Here is a 20986-nt window from a genome sequence, read left to right as displayed (position 1 = left end):
GACTCCAAAAGCTATCAAAACCAAAGTGGTCTGTGGGGCGAACGAGGCCAATGACATATTTGTCGACATCCACACGAGTCCTACTGGGGAACACTGTGGCCAGACGAAAACAAGAGACGCAATCTCTAAAAGGTTTTAATGGCCAGGGATGTAGTTAGACAACAAGTGTGTAAGTGTGTAATGTTTTGAAATCCATTGAAATCATAGGAATTGTCGCTCTCCGCTTGACAGCTCCTACTCTTTGTGTTGATTTTCCTTATTTCCTCTTTGTGCTCTTATTTTGTACATCCATTTCCTGTTTTTCACCACTGCCACTTCTTATTGGTAATGCCTTGAGCGCACTTGGCACTGATTGGTGAGCTGTTATTTAGTCTGGCTGCTAGTTGCTGATTCATCCTTTGAGTTAGGGTTATTTTGCAGCGTCTCTTTTTGTTCCGTCTTTTTCCCTTCACTCTCGTGCCGGTGATTGTTGGCACCTGCCTGTGCCTCTAATTAAAGACTTTGACCCGCACTTCAACGCTGTCTCTGCATCCTGGGGTTATGACCATGACCAGGGGTTATGACCAGTTCACTAAGTCACTATTAACATGAACAAGGCAGTATATATTGATGCAATTTGTTGAATGAAGCTATAACATGGCAATCTTTTTCTTTCAAAGGTTTACCAGCCATTCGAGTTGGTGGGAATGGATCTTATCGGCAAACGAACCGAGACAAATCAGGACAATCAATACATCTGTGTGATGATTGACTTTTTTACGAAATGGCCACAGGCTTATGCTCTTACATCAAAGAGTGCCAAGGAAGTGGTCCAGTGTCTAATTCAATTTGTGTATGAGTTCGAAGCCGCCAGAAGAATACTGACAGATCAGGGGAAATAATCAGTCAGTGCTGTAAGTATGTAAATCCTTGGCAGAATTTGTCTCTCTTAAACATTAGTCAACAATTTGTACACTTGGTATTTAATTCAAGCAACTCTTCATTTTGTTGCAGAGTCATTCTGTTTCTGCAATAAAGTCGTATTTATGAATAGATTTTTTTGCTGGGTGTTATTGTCACATATCTTTGTAAAACAAAAACCTTATGCTTGTAGGTCAACTCATAAGTGTGTGAAATACTTCCCATGAAAAGAAGCCTCTGCTCTCCCTACCACCCACCAAAAAATGGGTTGGTAGAGAACACAATCCAGAGGTTTGTACAGCTCCCATATGAGGAGCTTCAGGAACTACGTGAAACAAAAAGGTAAGAATTCTATTCAGCGTGCTAACAGACAACTGTGTCTATTAAACAATGTCTTTGACACTGTTTCCAGCCAAGTAACGCCCCAACAACATCTTCTGTGGCTTCCTTTACTGTGGTCCTGGGACAAGTGAGCTGGTCTGTGCAAGGTTAGTAAAAAAACAATAACTACATTCAAACACACAAGGCGCTGATGAGTGAGCAACTTTGTTATTTGTATTAGAATATTTCAAGTCCTTGGTACCCACCAGTGACCAAGCAGCCAGAGTTCAGCATTCCTCAGCCCCCTGCTTCCCTTGTGGATCCTAGAGAGTTGCTACCCCAGCTAACTTAGAGACCAGCCACCCTGTTCACAAGCCAGGAATACATTGACGCCTGGACCTGTATACCACCCTTTCAATGCCTCTCCTGGAGAAATAAACAGTCGTCTGCCCTTGGACATGCCATTCAAGCTCCGCCTCCACAGAAGGAGCTGCTCTCTGCACAACTTCTACGTCACGCCTTCCTGCTAGCTGAGGCCGGCAACGTACAAGACTACTCTAGAAAATGGTCTTAATGTGAAATTCAGACTTCTCTATTTTTTTGCTCTCATTTGGCAAAAAAGATACAAACATGAAGCCTGTTGTCAGTCTGCTGTACAGGTGTTCTAATAACAGCTTCATGTTACATCAGTAGTAGGACATGTTTGTGTTGCCTGACTTGTCGCCATTCCAGTTGTGGAACTATTTGTGCTGGCGGAAGTATCGAAGAGGTTACTGAAACGCTTTCACATTGCGAGATGCCTCGTCCACTCATCCGATACTGAGTTAGCTCCGTCTGAGCTGGAGAATAAACTATGCAAACATCTCCAGAGAATAGAGATTAGGGGAAAATGGGGACAAAAGGTCCCTATTCTGCTCACGCCTGATACGCTGGCTTCTATGGAGTTACTCGTCACGACTTGTCGCAAATGTGCAGTACTTGATGAAAATCTGTCTGGCTCAGATGTTATTTGTCATGTTGCTGTATTTGCATACTGGGGTACCATCTGTAGATATGTCTTTTTTTTGCCTGCCAGAGATTCTCTCTTAAAGTAACTGCAATTTAACTGCGCTGGAATAATAGAGATTGGTGCATGATGGTGGAATTATGTCAGCATTATGATTTCTTGAAGGGTTTGTTTGGTTGAGTAAGTGCTTCCTCGTTTGTTTTTCGATGCAAAATGTGTTCTACATTTAATTGTTTTAAGGTTACGAGCTCGTGGGGTTTGACAAGTTATTTTTTGTTCAATTTCTGTTTTATTTCATTCTGGCAATTCCACCCTCATAGTAACAATAGTCATAGGTTCTTGAGGTTGTCTTTAAAGTCACCTATTGAATAACTGATTAGTTGAAAGTGAAGTTCATCCTTTCCAAAGTAGGTCCCGTTGTCCTGTATAGAAGGCCCTACAGGGGTGTGGAAGTTGCTCATCAATTGCACATCAAATATTGAAAGACCAGATTTAAGGCTGAAGCAGTCAAAGTTTGTAAAGTGCAACAGGTTGTGAGAATTTTACCCTGGGTCTCAATTACTTGAAGAAGCACTCACTGAACTCGTGAGTGACACTCCCACTGAGGAAGAAGAGGTGCTTCAGCCGTACAGACTGACCCAGATTAGATGGATGAAAGTGACCGTGAGGAGCACTTCTTCTCCTGTGCCCTCTTTAACTACCCGGACACTTCCACCTGCATCCTCACATTCTCAGACTCACTTGGACTGGTATGTTGGTATGTTTGGTCAAAAACTGTGTCATTGTGGTGTTTCACATTTCCGCTTTTTATGAGTGCCACGGTCTTCAAGCATATAAGATAAATGAGTTTTGTGCTTCCAGATGGAAGAATGAACATAAATGAGTTAGGAGTGTTATGAAAGCTTGAGATATCAATCGCTCTATTTCACCTTATGATGAACCATAATCAGGGGTGCTCACACTTTTTCAGACTGTGAGCTACTTTTAAAATGACCCAGTCCCAAAGCGCTACCTCCTACTACACGATAAATATAAAATATATATATTGATGAAAAAAACATGAGTATAATTTCATGTACGCTATACGTGTATATCAGCATCCAAGTTACAAGTCAAAATTATCTACTGTACCTCTTTCTATAAAACATATACTGTATATATAAAATCCAACCAGTAAACTTAAATACTATTGTAAATATTAATAATTAGTATTTTAGTCATAAAGTAGTTTATATATTTATATTCAATATGGCAATAAAGATGATTACACATAATTCCACAACAGCTGTGTACATAACCTCAGTACTGCTAATATGTGAGTCAAAATAGCTACGCAGCGTTCATGTATTTCGTCCAGTTAGCATTTGCACAAGAAATGAAAAGGATAATGCAAAAGACATCATAATATAGAGATATTAAGATATCATTAATTTAGTTTTTTCAATTAATGAAAAAATTGTCTAAACAATGTTATCGATAAAATCGATTATCGACCAGCAAATTTGTTACCGTGATAGGCATTGTTTGAAAGATCAGTGAATTGATCCTCGAAGAAGCCAATTGTCGTTGATGTAACGCAGTGTTGATAGCATACAAAGACTTCCGAGTCAGAATATTTAGGAAGTCTCCATACTACCCATTCAACACCTGATTGCTTCGAACAAGTTAATCAGGGGAGAGCGCGAACGCAGTCCCCCACTACCACAAATTATGCAGTCGAGATTCCCACATTTGGGGAATTCGCAGGGGTCAGCACAACCGGAGTGCAATGGCTGAGCCTCACCCTGGGTGAACCACCTTCTTGATCATGGTATCTCCCCTGCCAGGTAAGTATGAGTTGTACACGTCTCACACGCACACGTCTTTCACGCAAACACCATGTTAAGTGATGGGCTCATCATGTGCACACAAGCAAACACACACCGGACGGGTGTGTACTTCTACGAAACACACCACAACACTGTTTCCTCATCACAGTACCTATTATAATTTATATTATATTTAAACACAACCCTCTGTTTCCCATCATGCAATGCTGCTGTCTTTCGTTCAACGAGGAAGCCGTTCCTGGTCACATGATACACTTCTGGCCAATAGGAAGCAGAAGCACAAAATTGGTTTCAAATCACATAAAAAGTCTTCCAGGTCAAATCAGGAGTGAACATGTAAAAATATAAACATTTAAAAACACACTGAATCTTCTCATGTTCTGAACAATAAACCGTTTTGCACTTAATAGAAATTTGGAATGAAGCACAAAGATACCCTCCCCCACACGTGACGCACTGCAACCACTTCCTGTTTCTTTTACCAGTAACCCACTGTAGCACTACCGCCTCCTGCTGGTGAGAAGGTAGTCTGTCATAATGACTTGTTCTACAAACACTAAAATGTATTATTTCATTTGTTGTGGAGCCACATCAGCAAAACAGAGTGAAATTTGTCAACATCATTGTACCTAAAGCTAAATCTGTTTTTAAATCAGATGTCACACTTCTTTTAACATATCCCTGATCATTGTATTTTTGTTTATTAACTATTGTTATTTATTTGTATTGCTGCTTGTACTTGTATTTTGTGCCTCTTGGCCAGGTTGCTTTTGAAAAAGGGATTTTATATCTTAAGCTTGACCCAGTTAAATAAAGGTTTTAAAAACTAGAGAAGAAGCCGCCAAGCGCCATAGTTGCCCCCATGTTGTGATTCACACCAAAATAATAATCCAACATTGTTTGGATCATTCTTTGATATTTTATAGAACCTGTTGTAAATTTATCCTATATTTTTTTCCCAAGTGCACTGACCATTTTGTGTAAATGCCGAAAATGGTCCCATCTCGCAATGTTAATGAACCCTTTAAAAATCCTGGACCCAGACGGTGATCTGGATCACCCCCAAAAAGGAATTAGTTCTTCCATATCCCATTTTCGACAATTCCTGAAAATTCCTCCAAATCCGTTGAGAAGTTTTCAAGATACGGTATTATGAACACAAACAGACAATCGGATAAAGACCGGCGTTAACATGACCTCAGTATTAGCTTGCGCTGCGGTTAGTGGAAATAAACAAATAAACACGTACACGGGTCACTAAACTTAACCAAAGCCTCGTTTGTCAGTACCAGTGGTAAAAGGATGATCGTGGTGCGTTTATGACATCAGTTGTAATTTAGAACCACGTTAACAAATAATTTACATAATAGCTCAACCATTAATTTCGACAACTTGATCAGGGGAGAGCGCGAACGCAGTCCCCCACTACCACAAATTATGCAGTCGAGATTCCCACATTTGGGGAATTCGCAGGGGTCAGCACAGCCGGAGTGCAATGGCTGAGCCTCACCCTGGGTGAACCACCTTCTTGATCATGGTATCTCCCCTGCCAGGTAAGTATGAGTTGTACACGTCTCACACGCACACGTCTTTCACGCAAACACCATGTTAAGTGATGGGCACATCATGTGCACACCACCACCCACACACTGGATGGGTGTCTACTTCTACAAAAACACAACACAGCACAACACTGTTTGAGCATCACAGTAACTACATTATTTACATTATTCTTCAACACAACTCTATTTCCCATAATGCAAGCTATTCCTGGTCACATGGTACACGTGCGGCCAATAGGAAGCAGAGCCCCAAAACTGATGTAAAATCACATGAAAAAGTCTTCCAGGTCAAATCAGGAGTGAACATGTAAATAAATAAACATTTAAGACCACGCTGGGTCTTCTCATGTGCTGTACAATAAACAGTTTGAATGAGGCGCAAGGATAGCCTCCCCCACCACTGATCTGTATTATATATCTGGATACACCATAGTCGCACCCGCCCGCGCAAGCCGCTGAAGCCACAGAGACGCCATCTTACCACTCACATCTCGACTACATTCACACAGCGTACATAGTGTACAAAGCAGATGAAGAGGCTCGCAGAACATCTATATTTTGACTTAAAAAGCGGAGAGATTCTCCCATTCCTTCAAGTAACGCAACCTTCGGTCCTTAAAAACGATTTGATACGTTATTCTCTATCTTTTGGCTATATTAAATGTACTTTTTCCCCTTCCAATTCTCATTGCCTTTGGGACAAAATTCTACTCTGCACCCTGGCTCAGCACTCCCCTATAGCAATGCATAGTTTTACTCCTCTAGAAAGAGATTTTCATTTTAACTGCATATCCCATCCCTTTTTGTCTTTACTTTTTTCATACTTTCATACAATTCACTATGCTCTCGTCTGTACAAAATATGAATAATAATATGAATAATAGAGTGACTTTGGACAAGTTTTAAAGTCTTTTAACATTTTTCTGATTTTTTTTTGTTTGTGTTATGAAATAGAAATAACCTCTTTTCTGATATAGAAATATATTTGAAGAAAAACCACAGGAATAATATGTGATAACCATAATGTGTAATAACCATAAACACATACACACACACACACACACAAAAACAACAACAGTGAAACAAAACCATATGCTTTGGGTAAGACAATATGTTGTTTGCAATCTCAAACATACCAGTATGCATGTTCAGTAATATTATTTTCCAGAACATATCATATGAATGAATCCTTTTACGTCAGTCATTCAGCAGCAAAAAAAAAAAATTGTTGTTTAACCAAATGAAGGGTCATGCGGGGTCAATTGTATGCAAACTGGCTTGCTAACTGCACTGTATACAATGTCTGGTAAGCATCATGGAAGCACTGAGATTCTCCCATTCCTTCAAGTAACGCAACCTTCGTCCCTTAAAGAAATACATATATCATGATATAACAAAAAAGTACGTAAATTTCCTCTTAGCTATTATAGAGCTATATAAACCTATCAATTATGGACATACATTTTAATCAAAGAAATTTTACACGATCGAAAATATCTGAGAGACCGACAGTGCAAAACTCTTAAATTATCAGTCGTAAATCTACATTTCAATCATACTTACAGGTGAAATGTTCGTCCACAGCCTTTGAACTGGCGATTTGTGCAGTTAATAGCTGCACATGCAGGCATCTTAAGGCAAAATTTGTGTCCAATCCGAATTAATAAAAGAAGTTCACCACGAATGCAAAAGCTTGTCGAGAAGTGTTTCTTGCGAGTGGTAATATGGCGGCCGTGTGGCTTCACAAGTCATCGCCGATGAGCTATCCAGATATATACTACAGATCAGTGTCCCCCACACTGCAACCACTTCCTATTTCTTTGACCAATAACTCACGGTAGCACTACTGCCTCCTGCTGGTGAGAAGGTAGACTGTCATAAGTGCATGGCTCAGATCAAGGGTACCCTTTGCTGTCTTCAACTTCACTTGAGTAGTATTTGAAATTGTTGTTCTAACAATGTGTACTATCCCTATCACTCTGACGTTTATAGAGTGAGGAAGCTTACCAAACCATAAATTAAGCCTGTTCATGTATTTATTTTGCGCTAGCACGGCTATGTTGTAAAAAAGTGTCTATATTTGGACATTGAAATGTTACATGTAAAACATGTCTACTTTTGTTGTGAAACAACAAACAATATTTTCTGTGATAATTTTGTCATGATTTCTTCTTAGAAGTAAAGAATGATGTCTGAAATTGGTTTCTAATGTGTTTTATTCAAATATTCTCAGTGTAAAAAAAAATAACTGTCGTGTAATCATTAGTGAAAAGTACATTACCTTCGTGTCCGCCTGCCAATGAAAATTTTGAAAAACATAATTCCACGAAAAAACAAACCCCATGACGATTACAATGGTATATATTCATGGAATAATTACTCAACTCTGCAACTAAAGTGAATTTTTGTGTATAAAAGAGTAAAATAAGATTTTTTGAACAAAAGTCATAACACACCCAAATTTCGTGTCCGGCCCGTTATGTACGTACACTTCGAGCTCACAGCGTAAATTGCGTATTGCTAGTAAATATTGAATTAGAAAATAAAAAGTGCCTTCTTGGGCCAAACAAGAAGTGAAATTTGTCAACATCTTTGTATCCAAAAACACAGACTGGTTACTAAAAGTTACATTACCGGTACGCTTCATTTGTCAATGCTGGAGGTAAGGGAGGGTGTTGATAAGTTAATAGTCTCCTCAAACAACAAACATCCATCCATCAATTTTCTCTGTCGCTTCTCTTCTTTAGGGTCGCGGGGGTATGCTGGAGCCTATCCCAGCTGACTCCAGGCAACAGGGGGGGTTCACTCTGGACTGGTTGCCAGCCAACCACAGGGCAGAAATATGTTAATATAATAAGCTGAACAAACACAACAGAATCAATGGATACAATAAACCTTAAATTGTTTTAAACAAGTTAATCAGGGGAGAGCGCGAACGCAGTCCCCCACTACCACAAATTATGCAGTCGAGATTCCCACATTTGGGGAATTCGCAGGGGTCAGCACAACCGGAGTGCAATGGCTGAGCCTCACCCTGGGTGAACCACCTTCTTGATCATGGTATCTCCCCTGCCAGGTAAGTATGAGTTGTACACGTCTCACACACACACGTCTTTCACGCAAACACCATGTTAAGTGATGGGCTCATCATGTGCACACCAAACACACACTGAACAGGTGTTCTACTTCTACAAAATCAGACAACACTGAGCATCACAGTAACTATTCTTATTTATAACAAGGGTGGGCAATTATTTTAATTTAGAGAAGCAGAAAATATTGTGGAGGGTCGGGCCACAAACTGTACTCTGGCTATTAATTGTTTTTGTACTTTGAAACCAGTAAATAACATTGTTTACACAAGCTGGTAAGAGTATGCGGTGTTATTAGGTAATGAGAAAGTGAGGCTGTTTTACAGAAATGAATTTATTCAGTGAATGTTTCCAAAACAATGGTAAATGTGAAACATTTGAAACCCTCTTTCAGTCACATTAACCCCAAAACGGCTTTTGATTTCAATTTTCTATTAAGTCGCCACAATGTGCCAAATATCATGAACACGATATGTCACAATATAAGTACATCTGGCAGATGATCATCAGTGAGTGAGGATCTGTACCTGGATTTGGTCAACTTCATTACTGAGAATGTTTGTTCACACATGTACTGTAGGTAGATCCAAAAAGAACCATTTTCCATCAATCATCAACATCTTCTGAGCACGTTTTCTTATGTTTGGAAAGTTCTCCTCCTTGAGAGATGAGTAGAACTCCAGCAGTGATGCTGACTTCAAGTGCTCTGCCGGTGCTGTATCAGACTGCAAGTCAAGCTTGGACTGCACCATCCACCAAGCACTCTTTAACACACTCACCCTCTGAGAATGGCTTACAGTTTTTAGTGATTTTGTGAGCTGTTACAAAGCTGGTCTTGGTGGCTGCATGCCGGGCTGCGTGTAGCTTGGTAAAATATCCTTGTTGTTTTGCTAGAAAATCTTCAGATGTGCACGCTCTCTCAGCCTCAGTCAAGTTTCTGCATTTTTCCACGTGTTTTGTCTCGTAATGATGACTCGAATTGTACTCCTTAAACACGGCGATCTGCTCAGCACAAACTAAACACACAGGTTTATCCCTGGCTTCAGAAAATACATATTTAGCCCTCTTTAGGGAAAATAAGTTGGGCCAATTTGACCGAGCAAGAGTTTCATCTTTACAGTACCCAGTCTGATACCTTACTGAGTAAAATTGAATTGCCAAAAAGTGCAGTTACATGTCGTGGTATGAATTGTATGAATGTGCAACATGGCCTAGAGTTGTGCTCCCTGTATGAGAAAATTGTAGAATCCCTTCTTAGCTCAAGCAAGTCTGATTGTGATGAAGTTAAGCAATAATAAGGCCTGTGGTGCAGACAAGATATCCACTGAGCATTTAAAATTCGCCAGCATAAAACTTTATCCTCTGTTAGCAATATGTTTTACTGGGTTTTTAATTTATAGTATTTTACCAAAGTCTATACTGTCTGTTATCTTAGTGCCCATTGTGAAAAATAAAGCTGGAAAAATAAATAGTAAAGATAATTATCGTCCTATAGCTCTGGCAAGTACCTTATCAAAGGTCCTGGAAAGGGCTATGTTGAATAGAATGGAAAGGTTTATCATGACATCTGACAGTCAGTTTGGCTTCAAATCCAAGCTTGGCACACATTATGTGCATTTTTGCCTTAAAGGAGATTATGGATCTGTACAACAGGCACAATACTACCATTTTTGTTTGCTTTATTGACGCCTCAAAGGCTTTTGACCATATAAAGCATCAAAAGTTATTTCACAAATTCTATAATAGGGGTGTCCCAAAATATTTAATAAGAATTTTAGTGTTTTGGTATGCTCAGCAGTCTATGTCTGTTAAATGGGGAAACTCCGTATCATCTCCCTTTCATGTTGGTAACGGCGTGCGACAAGGCAGCATTTTGTCTCCCTGTCTTTTTAATATGCATATGGATAAACTATCTATCTGTTGAAACAGCACTTTTTAAAGCATATTGTACTCCTATGTACTTGTATACTGCCCACTTGTGGCAGCATTACAAAAAAAGCCGTATACATAAACTTCAACGATGGCATGAGGATGCTGCTTAAGGTGCCCCGCTGGACTAGTGCCAGTCAAATGTTTGTTCAGCCTGCTGTACCAACTTGTGCTGTTGTGTTATGGAACCTCATGTACAGATGTATGTATGTGTAGGCTAACATGCTCTGTAAACGGCATCATATATGTGCTGACCAACCCTGTACAAAGCTCAGTCAGGTTATTTTCTAGTTTGTGCAAACACTGGCGCCTTAATCTACTTGTATATAGCAAGGGATAGCCATCTTTCACTGTGTCTTGCTCGTAATGTGTTTGTATTTTGAATATTCTATGGACCATGTATGTGTGTGAAATAAAGTTGATGACGATTTAATCACGCTGGATCTTCTCATGTGCTGTATTATAAACCGTTTTGAATGAGCAAGGATAGCCTCCCCCACTCATGTGAAGCACTGCCCCCATCCTGTTTCTTTGACCAGTAATCAACTGTAGCACTACTAATGACTTGTTCAACAAACATTAAAATGTATTTCATCTGTGAAATAAATGAGTGTAATTTGTCAACACTACTAATGCTTCATTTATGAATATTACAGGAAAGGAAGGTGCAGTGTATTTTGATGTTACCATAAACCCAGTACTCCTATGACGACCAGAGAAATCTATCATGTTTTTTTTTAAAAATGCTTTCGCTGGAGTAGACGTAGGCCAGACAGTGTTAATTGTTGCATTTAACAAGAGTATCAGGGGAGAGCGCGAACGCAGTCCCCCACTACCACAAATTATGCAGTCGAGATTCCCACATTTGGGGAATTCGCAGGGGTCAGCACAACCGGAGTGCAATGGCTGAGCCTCACCCTGGGTGAACCACCTTCTTGATCATGGTATCTCCCCTGCCAGGTAAGTATGAGTTGTACACGTCTCACACGCACATGTCTTTCACGCAAACACCATGTTAAGTGATGGGCTCATCATGTGCACACCAGCAAACACACACTGGATGGGTGTCTACCCCTACGAAAAACACCAAAACACTGTTTGAACATCACAGTAACTATTATTATTTATATTATTCTTAAACATAACTCTGTTTCCCGTCATGCAATGCTGCTTTCTTACGCCAAACTAGGAAGCCATTCCTGGTCACATGGTACACTTCTGACCAATAGGAAGCATAAGCACAAAATTGGTTTCAAATCACATGAAAAAAAGTCTTCCAGGTCAAATCAGAAGTGAACATGCAAAAAAATAAACATTTAAAACCACGTTGGATATTCTAATGTTCTGCACAATAAGCCGTTTAGCAATTTCATAGAAATTTGGAATGAGCACCAGATACCCTCGCCCACACGTGACGTACTCCAACCACTTCCTGTTTTGACCAGTAACCCACTGTAGCAATACTGCCTCCTGCTGGTGTGAAGGTAGACTGTCATAATGACGTGTTCAACAAACATTAATATGTACAGCATTTCGTCTGTTGTGTAGCCTCATCAGCTGAAGAAATGAGTCAAATTTGTCAACATCATTGTATCTAAAGCACTGGTTACTAAAATGTATATTATGAAGATAAAGGAAGGTGTTGATATGTTAATAGTTTTCTTAAGCAACAAACACGTTAATAGACTGAACAAACCCCCACGACCCTACTGAGAATACGCAGCATAGAAGATAATCAATAAATACAATAAGTCACCAATTGTTTCCAACAAGTTGGTCAGGGGAGAGCGTGAACGCAGTCCCCCACTACCACTAATTATCCAACATATGGGGAATTTGCAGCCTTCCTGTTTTCAGAAGTGCAGTTTACAGTTTTCAGTTAATAATGAAAGAACAGTAGAAAGAAATGCATTCTGAAATACAAAATGTGAGTTGTGGACACCAGCATTTTGTTAATGTTCTGGTAAAACAAGCATATTCGCTTTGTTTGGGTTTAAAATAAGCTCTGAAAATAAATGTTACAAAAATGAGTAGCTCTTAGCCATTTTCATTTTGTAAAAGTAGCTCTCACAAGGAAAAACGTTGGTGACCCCTGCTCTACAGTGTGGAGAGGCGAGCGGGCTAGCGGTGGAGCGGTGGACAACTAATCACAAGCCGTGCTGACTGTAGAAGACGAATCAGAAGCCGCGACTAGACGACTGTAGCCTACCAATCACAAGCTGCGCTCACTGTAAACAGAGGTGGGGCTTAAAATGATGCCAGTATGCTTGTTTAATCATGAGTATTTTTTTAAACTTTTGGATTTCTACATGGTGCTTGTTTTTTGCTATTCAACATGCTAACAACAGACAACTATGTCTATTAAACTAGTCATTAAACAATTCCCTAGACTCTTTTTCCACCAAAGTGATGGCACAACATCCTCCGTGGCTTCCTCACTGTGGTCCTGGGACATGGAAAGCGACAACGAGCTGGTGTCTGCATGCCAGTCCGTGGAAGGTTAGTAAAACACTAATAACTACACTCAAACAAACACACACAACGCAGTTAATGTTTGTGTTATTTGTATTATAATCTTTCAAGTCACAGGTACCACCAGTGACAAAGGAGCCAGTGTCGCCTGCGCAGCCCAGGCAGCCAGAGGGCACTATGTCTCAGCCCCCTGCTCCCCTTGTGGATCTCAGTGTGATGCCGCCCCAGCTAAAAAATAGACCAGCCACCCCATCTACGAGCCAGGACACACGTTAGTGTAGTTATATGTTTATACTACAACATTACTAAATACAGAACTTGTGTAATATGTGTTTTTTAATATATACATTACAAGGCGGAACTAGAGGGCTGCGTCCACCTGTGGGAGAAGCCCAACGGCATCCCACTAGCGGATATCTGGTGGCTGAAGAATGCGACCCCTTTGCTCCCATCAAGGCGTACAAGGACAACGCCGGAGTCCTGAAACACAGACGGCTCATGAAGTCAGACCGCATGTGGTTCCATCCACCTGAAGCTCCAGGCTACATTGGTGGAGCTCTGCCGAACCCTGCAGTCTTCTTTCGGGGCCGCATGTTTGTCTGGCACCCTGTGGGAGTGTGGAGGTGCTCACTTAAGTGTCCTCAAGGTGACCAGTGTGCGGGGGTAGGGAAGGCCGTGTACCTCTACAAGTCGGGTTACCACCACCGGGTAAGTAACTTTAAAGGATGATGCAAAATGTCAAGTAATGTTATCCTTTGTTGTTTACCTGACGACTGTACTGTGCAGGTGTGGCATATTTGTGACACATCCAGTCGGCATACCCTCATCACGGAGGTTCCGTGCTGTGGGCCCTGCACAAATACGGCGAGAAACAAAGAGGGTGTTTCGGTCGACCACTGGATCGCGTGGGACTTTTGATTTTGTCACAACTGAGTGAGGCTCACTGGGCAATGTTTCCAGCTGTACTGTCCCTTGTGTGCTTATTAAACTAAATGATTCCTTTTAACACACTGACATTTTGTGTTAACAGGAGGGACGTGGACAAGAATGTGGTGAGGCTAGTGAGGGACAGGACCGAAGGCAACATAATGGCGCCAAATACAGGAAAACCGCATTGAAGAGTATCTTCAACAGAAGGACCTGTACACCGCACTTCAGATGCATACGCTGGTCAAAGTGCTGTGGCTGCGTAGCCCATGCCATGCGAGCCCTGTGAAGACCAGCATCATTGAGGCCTATGAGCGCATTGAGCACCTGGTCTTAGTGGAGGATGCTGTGCTGTCAAAAGCAGGTATTCTTCTACCAGAAATTAATACCAAAACAGTCCGTGAATTCATTCATCGCCAGGAGAGGCTCCTTACAATCTACACGCCACAAAACACCCAGCTGCTGCTGCTGTTTGGTCACCGGCTCCACACCAAGAAGTTGCTCTCCCTCCACCAGATTACCCTGTCATGACATTCCAGCCTATTCCGAGCACAGCAGGGACCAAGGCCCTAAAGGGGAGGAAAGAAGTCACACAAAGGCAGCCTCTCAACTTACCCGCCGCCTGCATCCTCACATCCACATCCTCCACATGTGATGATAGGCCCTGCTCCCTCTACAGTCACCTCGTCCTCTTCCCAGGAAGAGCAAGCACAGACAGCAGTCAGTCCTTTCACATGCACGTCTTCCTCTGTGCCCTCTTCATGTGCCACGCAGGCACAGGGGGGCCTCCTGGGCAAGAGCCACTCAAGAGCATGAGTATAAGAGAAAACTGAAAGAACAACAAAGCGGCAACATCAACTCAAAACTTTCTCTCAATAATACAGAGTCTAACAGTTTGCAAAGTATGTGGCCAACCAACACAGGAAAATAAGAAGTATAAAAATAAAACTTTTAGTCCTGTAAAAATGATATCCTCCTCCAAAGGTTTGGACACATCCAAAAGCTAAACATCTTTTGGATAATTTAAAATGGATGTGGACAACTTGTGAATCGTTGTTGTTGGCAACCTTTTTTAGATTTATTCTTTTTTTATTATTATTATTATTATTGCACACTTGTGATTACAACAAACAAAACTGTTGCTTTATTTTTCTTTTCACAAATATAACAGTGAATATAAACAGTGAATTCCATCCAACACATATATACTAATATAAAGTATGTGGTCTTGAATCACACAATATAAGACAACAATGGAAGACAAGACAAATATTTCATCTATAGATCTGTGTTGAGGAATTAAAAGGGCGGCTGGTGTCTGGCCTATACTTCGGCATCCAGGCCACTGTTGGGTGCCCTTTGAATTTTTAACCCCCCTCTGATGAAATCGATTAAAAAGAAACCCTCTGTTGAACCCCTCTATCAATTTTCACAGGAGTCAGCAATGACTGAGCCTCACCCTGGGTGAACCACCTTCTTGATCATGGTATCTCCTCTGCCAGGTAAGTATGAGTTGTACACGTCTCACACACACATCTTTCACACACACCATGTTAAGTGATGGACTCGTGCACGCCAGGAAACACACACTGGATGGGTGTCTGCTTCTACAAAACACACCACAACACTGTTGGAGCATCACAGTAACCATTATTTGTATTAAACACAACTCTGTTTCCCATCATGCGATCTATTCCTGTCACATGGTACACTTCTGGCCAATAGGAAGCAGAAGCACAAAACCTATTTCAAATGACATGAAAAAGTCTTCCAGGTCAAATTTAGGAGTGAACATATGAACCCACTGTAACACTACTGCCTCCTGCTGGTGTGAAGGTAGACTGTCACAACTCTACAAACACTAAAATGTATTTCATCTGTTGTGTAGCCACATCAGCTGAAGAAATGAGAGAAATTCATCAACATCATTGTACATATAAACGCTGGTTACTGAAATGTATATTACAGAGTTGAAGGAAGAGGTCATGTTTTAATAGTGTTCACAAACAACATAAAAGGACTGAACAAACAGCAAACACAAAGAAATGTCATATGCCTTCAACAAGCTGATCAGGGGAGAGCGCGAACGCAGTCCCCCACTCCCACAAACTATGCAGTCGAGATTCCCACATTTGGGGAATTCGCAGGGGTCAGCACAACCGGAGTGCAATGGCTGAGCCTCACCCTGGGTGAACCACCTTCTTGATCATGGTATCTCCCCTGCCAGGTAAGTATGAGTTGTACACGTCTCACACGCACACGTCTTTCACGCAAACACCATGTTAAGTGATGGGCTCATCATGTGCACACCACCACCCACACACTGAATGGGTGTCTACTTCTACTTCTTCTTGTGAGTGGTAATATGGCGCCCGCGTGGCTTCACAAGTCATTGACCAATGGTCTATCCAGATATATAATACAGATCAGTGGGATACCCTCCGGCCACACTGAAACCACTTCCTGTTTCTTTGACCAGTAATCCACTGTAGTCTGTCATAATGACTTGTTCTACAAACACTAAAATGTATGGGGTCGCTTTTATTTATTTATTTTTTTAAGTTCTGTTTGCATTTTTTTAAATAATTTTTTTTTTTAAAGGGATAGTTCAGATTTTTTGACATGAAGTTGTATGACATCCCCATCAGCATTGTAGTCAATTAACAGCGACTTACCCCCCACTTGGTCTCCTAAGTCCAGTTCTGGTCAGATTTCTGTGATGAAGAACGTAGTTCCAAGTAAAGAGTTTGGCTTCTCAAAACAATATGCGTTCAAAAGATTAAAAATATTTGCATCACAAAAATGTCTTCTCAAAAAACACTCGGCGTTGTATCTGTCTCCCACCGTATCAACACACGCAACACATTCCGGTCTTCAAAATAAGAGCGCTGTTTGTCACATTTGTCTAATTGTGTAAACAAAATAAGGGTGTGTTAAGGATTTTCTTACATATCTTACAATGTCAAATACCAATGTATGTACATACTCTATTTTATTATCTGAAGTTCATCAAACAGTCAAAAATCCTGTGATTCTCTGTGTATTCTGTAGAAGTGGAAAGGTACTGTGAGTGGACTGAGCGAAAGCGGTTGAGATAAGGGAGCACTTGGGGGTGCGAGGCATGACCAAGGCTGTCCCCCCACATGCGTGGGCTCAGGGCATCTCCAGACAATTCAAGGACAAAATGCACATTCCACAGTCATGCGCTAAGCAGCCGCTTCCTCAACAATCCATTACCAGAACTAGCTGTGACTAATATCGAAACTTAACTCACCACGTCCATCTATGTGTTTGTGTTTATGGGTTTATGGGTCATTGTGTTAATTCATTGGTGGTGGGGGCAAGTTCCCCTGACAGGGTGTCATTAGAGGTTTGTTACAAAAGCCAAACAATATTGTTGGTCATACTGTGTAATAAAAAAGTAAACTCAGCAAAACTTTAGTTGCTTTATTTTTCATGCATTGGAGAGCTATTTTCTTAACCATATTCAATTCCACAAATCCATGTTTGCAACAAAAGCTGATTATTATTTAAAAAACAAATAAAAAAAGAGTACCGGATATCAGATCCAATCGGAAGCCAAAAAACCTGAATCAGGACATACCTAGCTGATATATTAACAGTTTTCTCAATCAACAAACATGCTAATACACTGAATAAACCCTCCATAATCTTAGGCAGAATAAGCAGCATATAAAATGATCAATTGATAGAATAATCCAGGACAATCCAGCAATTGGTTGCTTTATTTTTAATGCTTTGAAGATCTATTTTCATAACCATATTCAATTCCACAAATTCATGTTTGTAACAAAATCTTAATATTATTAATGAAACAAACAAATAACAATCAGTACCGGATATCGGATCCAATCGGAAGCCTATAAAACTTTGATCGGGACATCCCCAGTTGATATGTTAGTAGTTTTCTTCAACAACAAACATGCATTAACTGGGTGAACTTCCACAACTGCAGAGAGAACAAACATTGTTGAAAAAATGGCCACTAAGTATAATAAGTCATTTATCTTCAACATGTTGATCAGGGGAGAGCGCGAACGCAGTCCCCCACTACCACAAACTATGCAGTCGAGATTCCCACATTTGGGGAATTCGCAGGGGTCAGCACAACCGGAGTGCAATGGCTGAGCCTCACCCTGGGTGAACCACCTTCTTGATCATGGTATCTCCCCTGCCAGGTAAGTATGAGTTGTACACGTCTCACACGCACACGTCTTTCACGCAAACACCATGTTAAGTGATGGGCTCATCATGTGCACACCACCACCCACACACTGAATGGGTGTCTACTTCTACTTCTTCTTGTGAGTGGTAATATGGCGCCCGCGTGGCTTCACAAGTCATTGACCAATGGTCTATCCAGATATATAATACAGATCAGTGGGATACCCTCCGGCCACACTGAAACCACTTCCTGTTTCTTTGACCAGTAATCCACTGTAGTCTGTCATAATGACTTGTTCTACAAACACTAAAATGTATGGGGTCGCTTTTATTTATTTATTTTTTTAAGTTCTGTTTGCATTTTTTTAAATAATTTTTTTTTTTAAAGGGATAGTTCAGATTTTTTGACATGAAGTTGTATGACATCCCCATCAGCATTGTAGTCAATTAACAGCGACTTACCCCCCACTTGGTCTCCTAAGTCCAGTTCTGGTCAGATTTCTGTGATGAAGAACGTAGTTCCAAGTAAAGAGTTTGGCTTCTCAAAACAATATGCGTTCAAAAGATTAAAAATATTTGCATCACAAAAATGTCTTCTCAAAAAACACTCGGCGTTGTATCTGTCTCCCACCGTATCAACACACGCAACACATTCCGGTCTTCAAAATAAGAGCGCTGTTTGTCACATTTGTCTAATTGTGTAAACAAAATAAGGGTGTGTTAAGGATTTTCTTACATATCTTACAATGTCAAATACCAATGTATGTACATACTCTATTTTATTATCTGAAGTTCATCAAACAGTCAAAAATCCTGTGATTCTCTGTGTATTCTGTAGAAGTGGAAAGGTACTGTGAGTGGACTGAGCGAAAGCGGTTGAGATAAGGGAGCACTTGGGGGTGCGAGGCATGACCAAGGCTGTCCCCCCACATGCGTGGGCTCAGGGCATCTCCAGACAATTCAAGGACAAAATGCACATTCCACAGTCATGCGCTAAGCAGCCGCTTCCTCAACAATCCATTACCAGAACTAGCTGTGACTAATATCGAAACTTAACTCACCACGTCCATCTATGTGTTTGTGTTTATGGGTTTATGGGTCATTGTGTTAATTCATTGGTGGTGGGGGCAAGTTCCCCTGACAGGGTGTCATTAGAGGTTTGTTACAAAAGCCAAACAATATTGTTGGTCATACTGTGTAATAAAAAAGTAAACTCAGCAAAACTTTAGTTGCTTTATTTTTCATGCATTGGAGAGCTATTTTCTTAACCATATTCAATTCCACAAATCCATGTTTGCAACAAAAGCTGATTATTATTTAAAAAACAAATAAAAAAAGAGTACCGGATATCAGATCCAATCGGAAGCCAAAAAACCTGAATCAGGACATACCTAGCTGATATATTAACAGTTTTCTCAATCAACAAACATGCTAATACACTGAATAAACCCTCCATAATCTTAGGCAGAATAAGCAGCATATAAAATGATCAATTGATAGAATAATCCAGGACAATCCAGCAATTGGTTGCTTTATTTTTAATGCTTTGAAGATCTATTTTCATAACCATATTCAATTCCACAAATTCATGTTTGTAACAAAATCTTAATATTATTAATGAAACAAACAAATAACAATCAGTACCGGATATCGGATCCAATCGGAAGCCTATAAAACTTTGATCGGGACATCCCCAGTTGATATGTTAGTAGTTTTCTTCAACAACAAACATGCATTAACTGGGTGAACTTCCACAACTGCAGAGAGAACAAACATTGTTGAAAAAATGGCCACTAAGTATAATAAGTCATTTATCTTCAACATGTTGATCAGGGGAGAGCGCGAACGCAGTCCCCCACTACCACAAATTATGCAGTCGAGATTCCCACATTTGGGGAATTCGCAGGGGTCAGCACAACCGGAGTGCAATGGCTGAGCCTCACCCTGGGTGAACCACCTTCTTGATCATGGTATCTCCCCTGCCAGGTAAGTATGAGTTGTACACAGCTCACACACACACGTCTTTCACGCAAACACCATGTTAAGTGATGGGCTCATCATGTGCACACCACCACCCACACACTGAATGGGTGTCTACTTCTACTTCTTCTTGTGAGTGGTAATATGGCGCCCGCGTGGCTTCACAAGTCATTGACCAATGGTCTATCCAGATATATAATACAGATCAGTGGGATACCCTCCGGCCACACTGAAACCACTTCCTGTTTCACACCACAAATTGATCTATAACCACGTCAAATGATTAGTCCTACCCTAAAAGTATTTTGCACATCCATTTTTTCCAATGTTATCTTTTATTGGATGGACTTTTATTGGATTAGGGACCTGACTCACCGAGGTTTGTTCCAAAAGCCAAACAATATTGTTGGTCATACTGTGTAATAAAAAAGTAAACTAAGCAAAACTTTAGTTGCTTTATTTTTCATGCTTTGAAGAGCTATTTTCTTAACCATATTCAATTCCACAAATTCACGTTTGTAACACAAGTATATTATTATTAAAAAGACAAACTAAAACTAAAATTGATCATTAATAAATTTCCACAATAACTCAATGATTTTTAACATGTTGATCAGACTTTCATGTTTTCTCAAACTTTCAATCCTCATCCTGCCGGTAATTATTTATGATATGATGTGGATGGTGGGTGCAAATAGTCACATAGCTTACAAGTATAGCTCAATGGTTGACATAGTGGCTTTAAATCCAAAGGTTATGGGTTTGAATCCCACATATTACAAA

The 20986-nt window shown here is 40.5% G+C and overlaps 1 protein-coding gene, 1 long non-coding RNA gene and 7 other non-coding genes across 9 annotated transcripts; 2 read left to right on the top strand and 7 right to left on the bottom strand.

The window, feature by feature from the left end:
- On the top strand, positions 1 to 1730 carry LOC129191568 (uncharacterized). The gene is made up of 5 exons (XR_008573231.1): positions 1 to 169; positions 660 to 893; positions 1094 to 1242; positions 1313 to 1388; positions 1463 to 1730. It is a non-coding gene; the product is annotated as an uncharacterized LOC129191568 (long non-coding RNA).
- Positions 1731 to 3897: 2167 nt separating this feature from the next.
- On the bottom strand, positions 3898 to 4061 carry LOC129191739 (U1 spliceosomal RNA). The gene has a single exon (XR_008573267.1). It is a non-coding gene; the product is annotated as a U1 spliceosomal RNA (small nuclear RNA).
- Positions 4062 to 5453: 1392 nt separating this feature from the next.
- Positions 5454 to 5617, bottom strand: LOC129191758 (U1 spliceosomal RNA). Its single transcript, XR_008573286.1, has one exon. It is a non-coding gene; the product is annotated as a U1 spliceosomal RNA (small nuclear RNA).
- A 2921-nt stretch (positions 5618 to 8538) lies between these two features.
- On the bottom strand, positions 8539 to 8702 carry LOC129191738 (U1 spliceosomal RNA). The gene has a single exon (XR_008573266.1). It is a non-coding gene; the product is annotated as a U1 spliceosomal RNA (small nuclear RNA).
- A 2741-nt stretch (positions 8703 to 11443) lies between these two features.
- On the bottom strand, positions 11444 to 11607 carry LOC129191737 (U1 spliceosomal RNA). The gene has a single exon (XR_008573265.1). It is a non-coding gene; the product is annotated as a U1 spliceosomal RNA (small nuclear RNA).
- A 1283-nt stretch (positions 11608 to 12890) lies between these two features.
- LOC129191426 (uncharacterized) lies at positions 12891 to 15276 on the top strand. Its single transcript, XM_054794780.1, has 5 exons — positions 12891 to 13138; positions 13223 to 13382; positions 13467 to 13819; positions 13898 to 14044; positions 14142 to 15276. Exons 1-4 carry the CDS (start codon positions 13049 to 13051, stop codon positions 14027 to 14029), a joined length of 735 nt encoding a protein of 244 aa, XP_054650755.1. The 5' UTR covers positions 12891 to 13048; the 3' UTR covers positions 14030 to 14044; positions 14142 to 15276.
- Positions 15277 to 16109: 833 nt separating this feature from the next.
- On the bottom strand, positions 16110 to 16273 carry LOC129191744 (U1 spliceosomal RNA). Its single transcript, XR_008573272.1, has one exon. It is a non-coding gene; the product is annotated as a U1 spliceosomal RNA (small nuclear RNA).
- A 1808-nt stretch (positions 16274 to 18081) lies between these two features.
- Positions 18082 to 18245, bottom strand: LOC129191742 (U1 spliceosomal RNA). Its single transcript, XR_008573270.1, has one exon. It is a non-coding gene; the product is annotated as a U1 spliceosomal RNA (small nuclear RNA).
- A 1808-nt stretch (positions 18246 to 20053) lies between these two features.
- On the bottom strand, positions 20054 to 20217 carry LOC129191770 (U1 spliceosomal RNA). The gene has a single exon (XR_008573298.1). It is a non-coding gene; the product is annotated as a U1 spliceosomal RNA (small nuclear RNA).
- Positions 20218 to 20986: the final 769 nt, after the last annotated feature.

Source organism: Dunckerocampus dactyliophorus, chromosome 12, assembly GCF_027744805.1.
Source record: "Dunckerocampus dactyliophorus isolate RoL2022-P2 chromosome 12, RoL_Ddac_1.1, whole genome shotgun sequence".
NCBI lineage: Eukaryota > Metazoa > Chordata > Actinopteri > Syngnathiformes > Syngnathidae > Dunckerocampus > Dunckerocampus dactyliophorus.
Note: the sequence above shows the minus strand (reverse complement) of the source record. Positions and strands in the feature narration are given on the sequence as shown.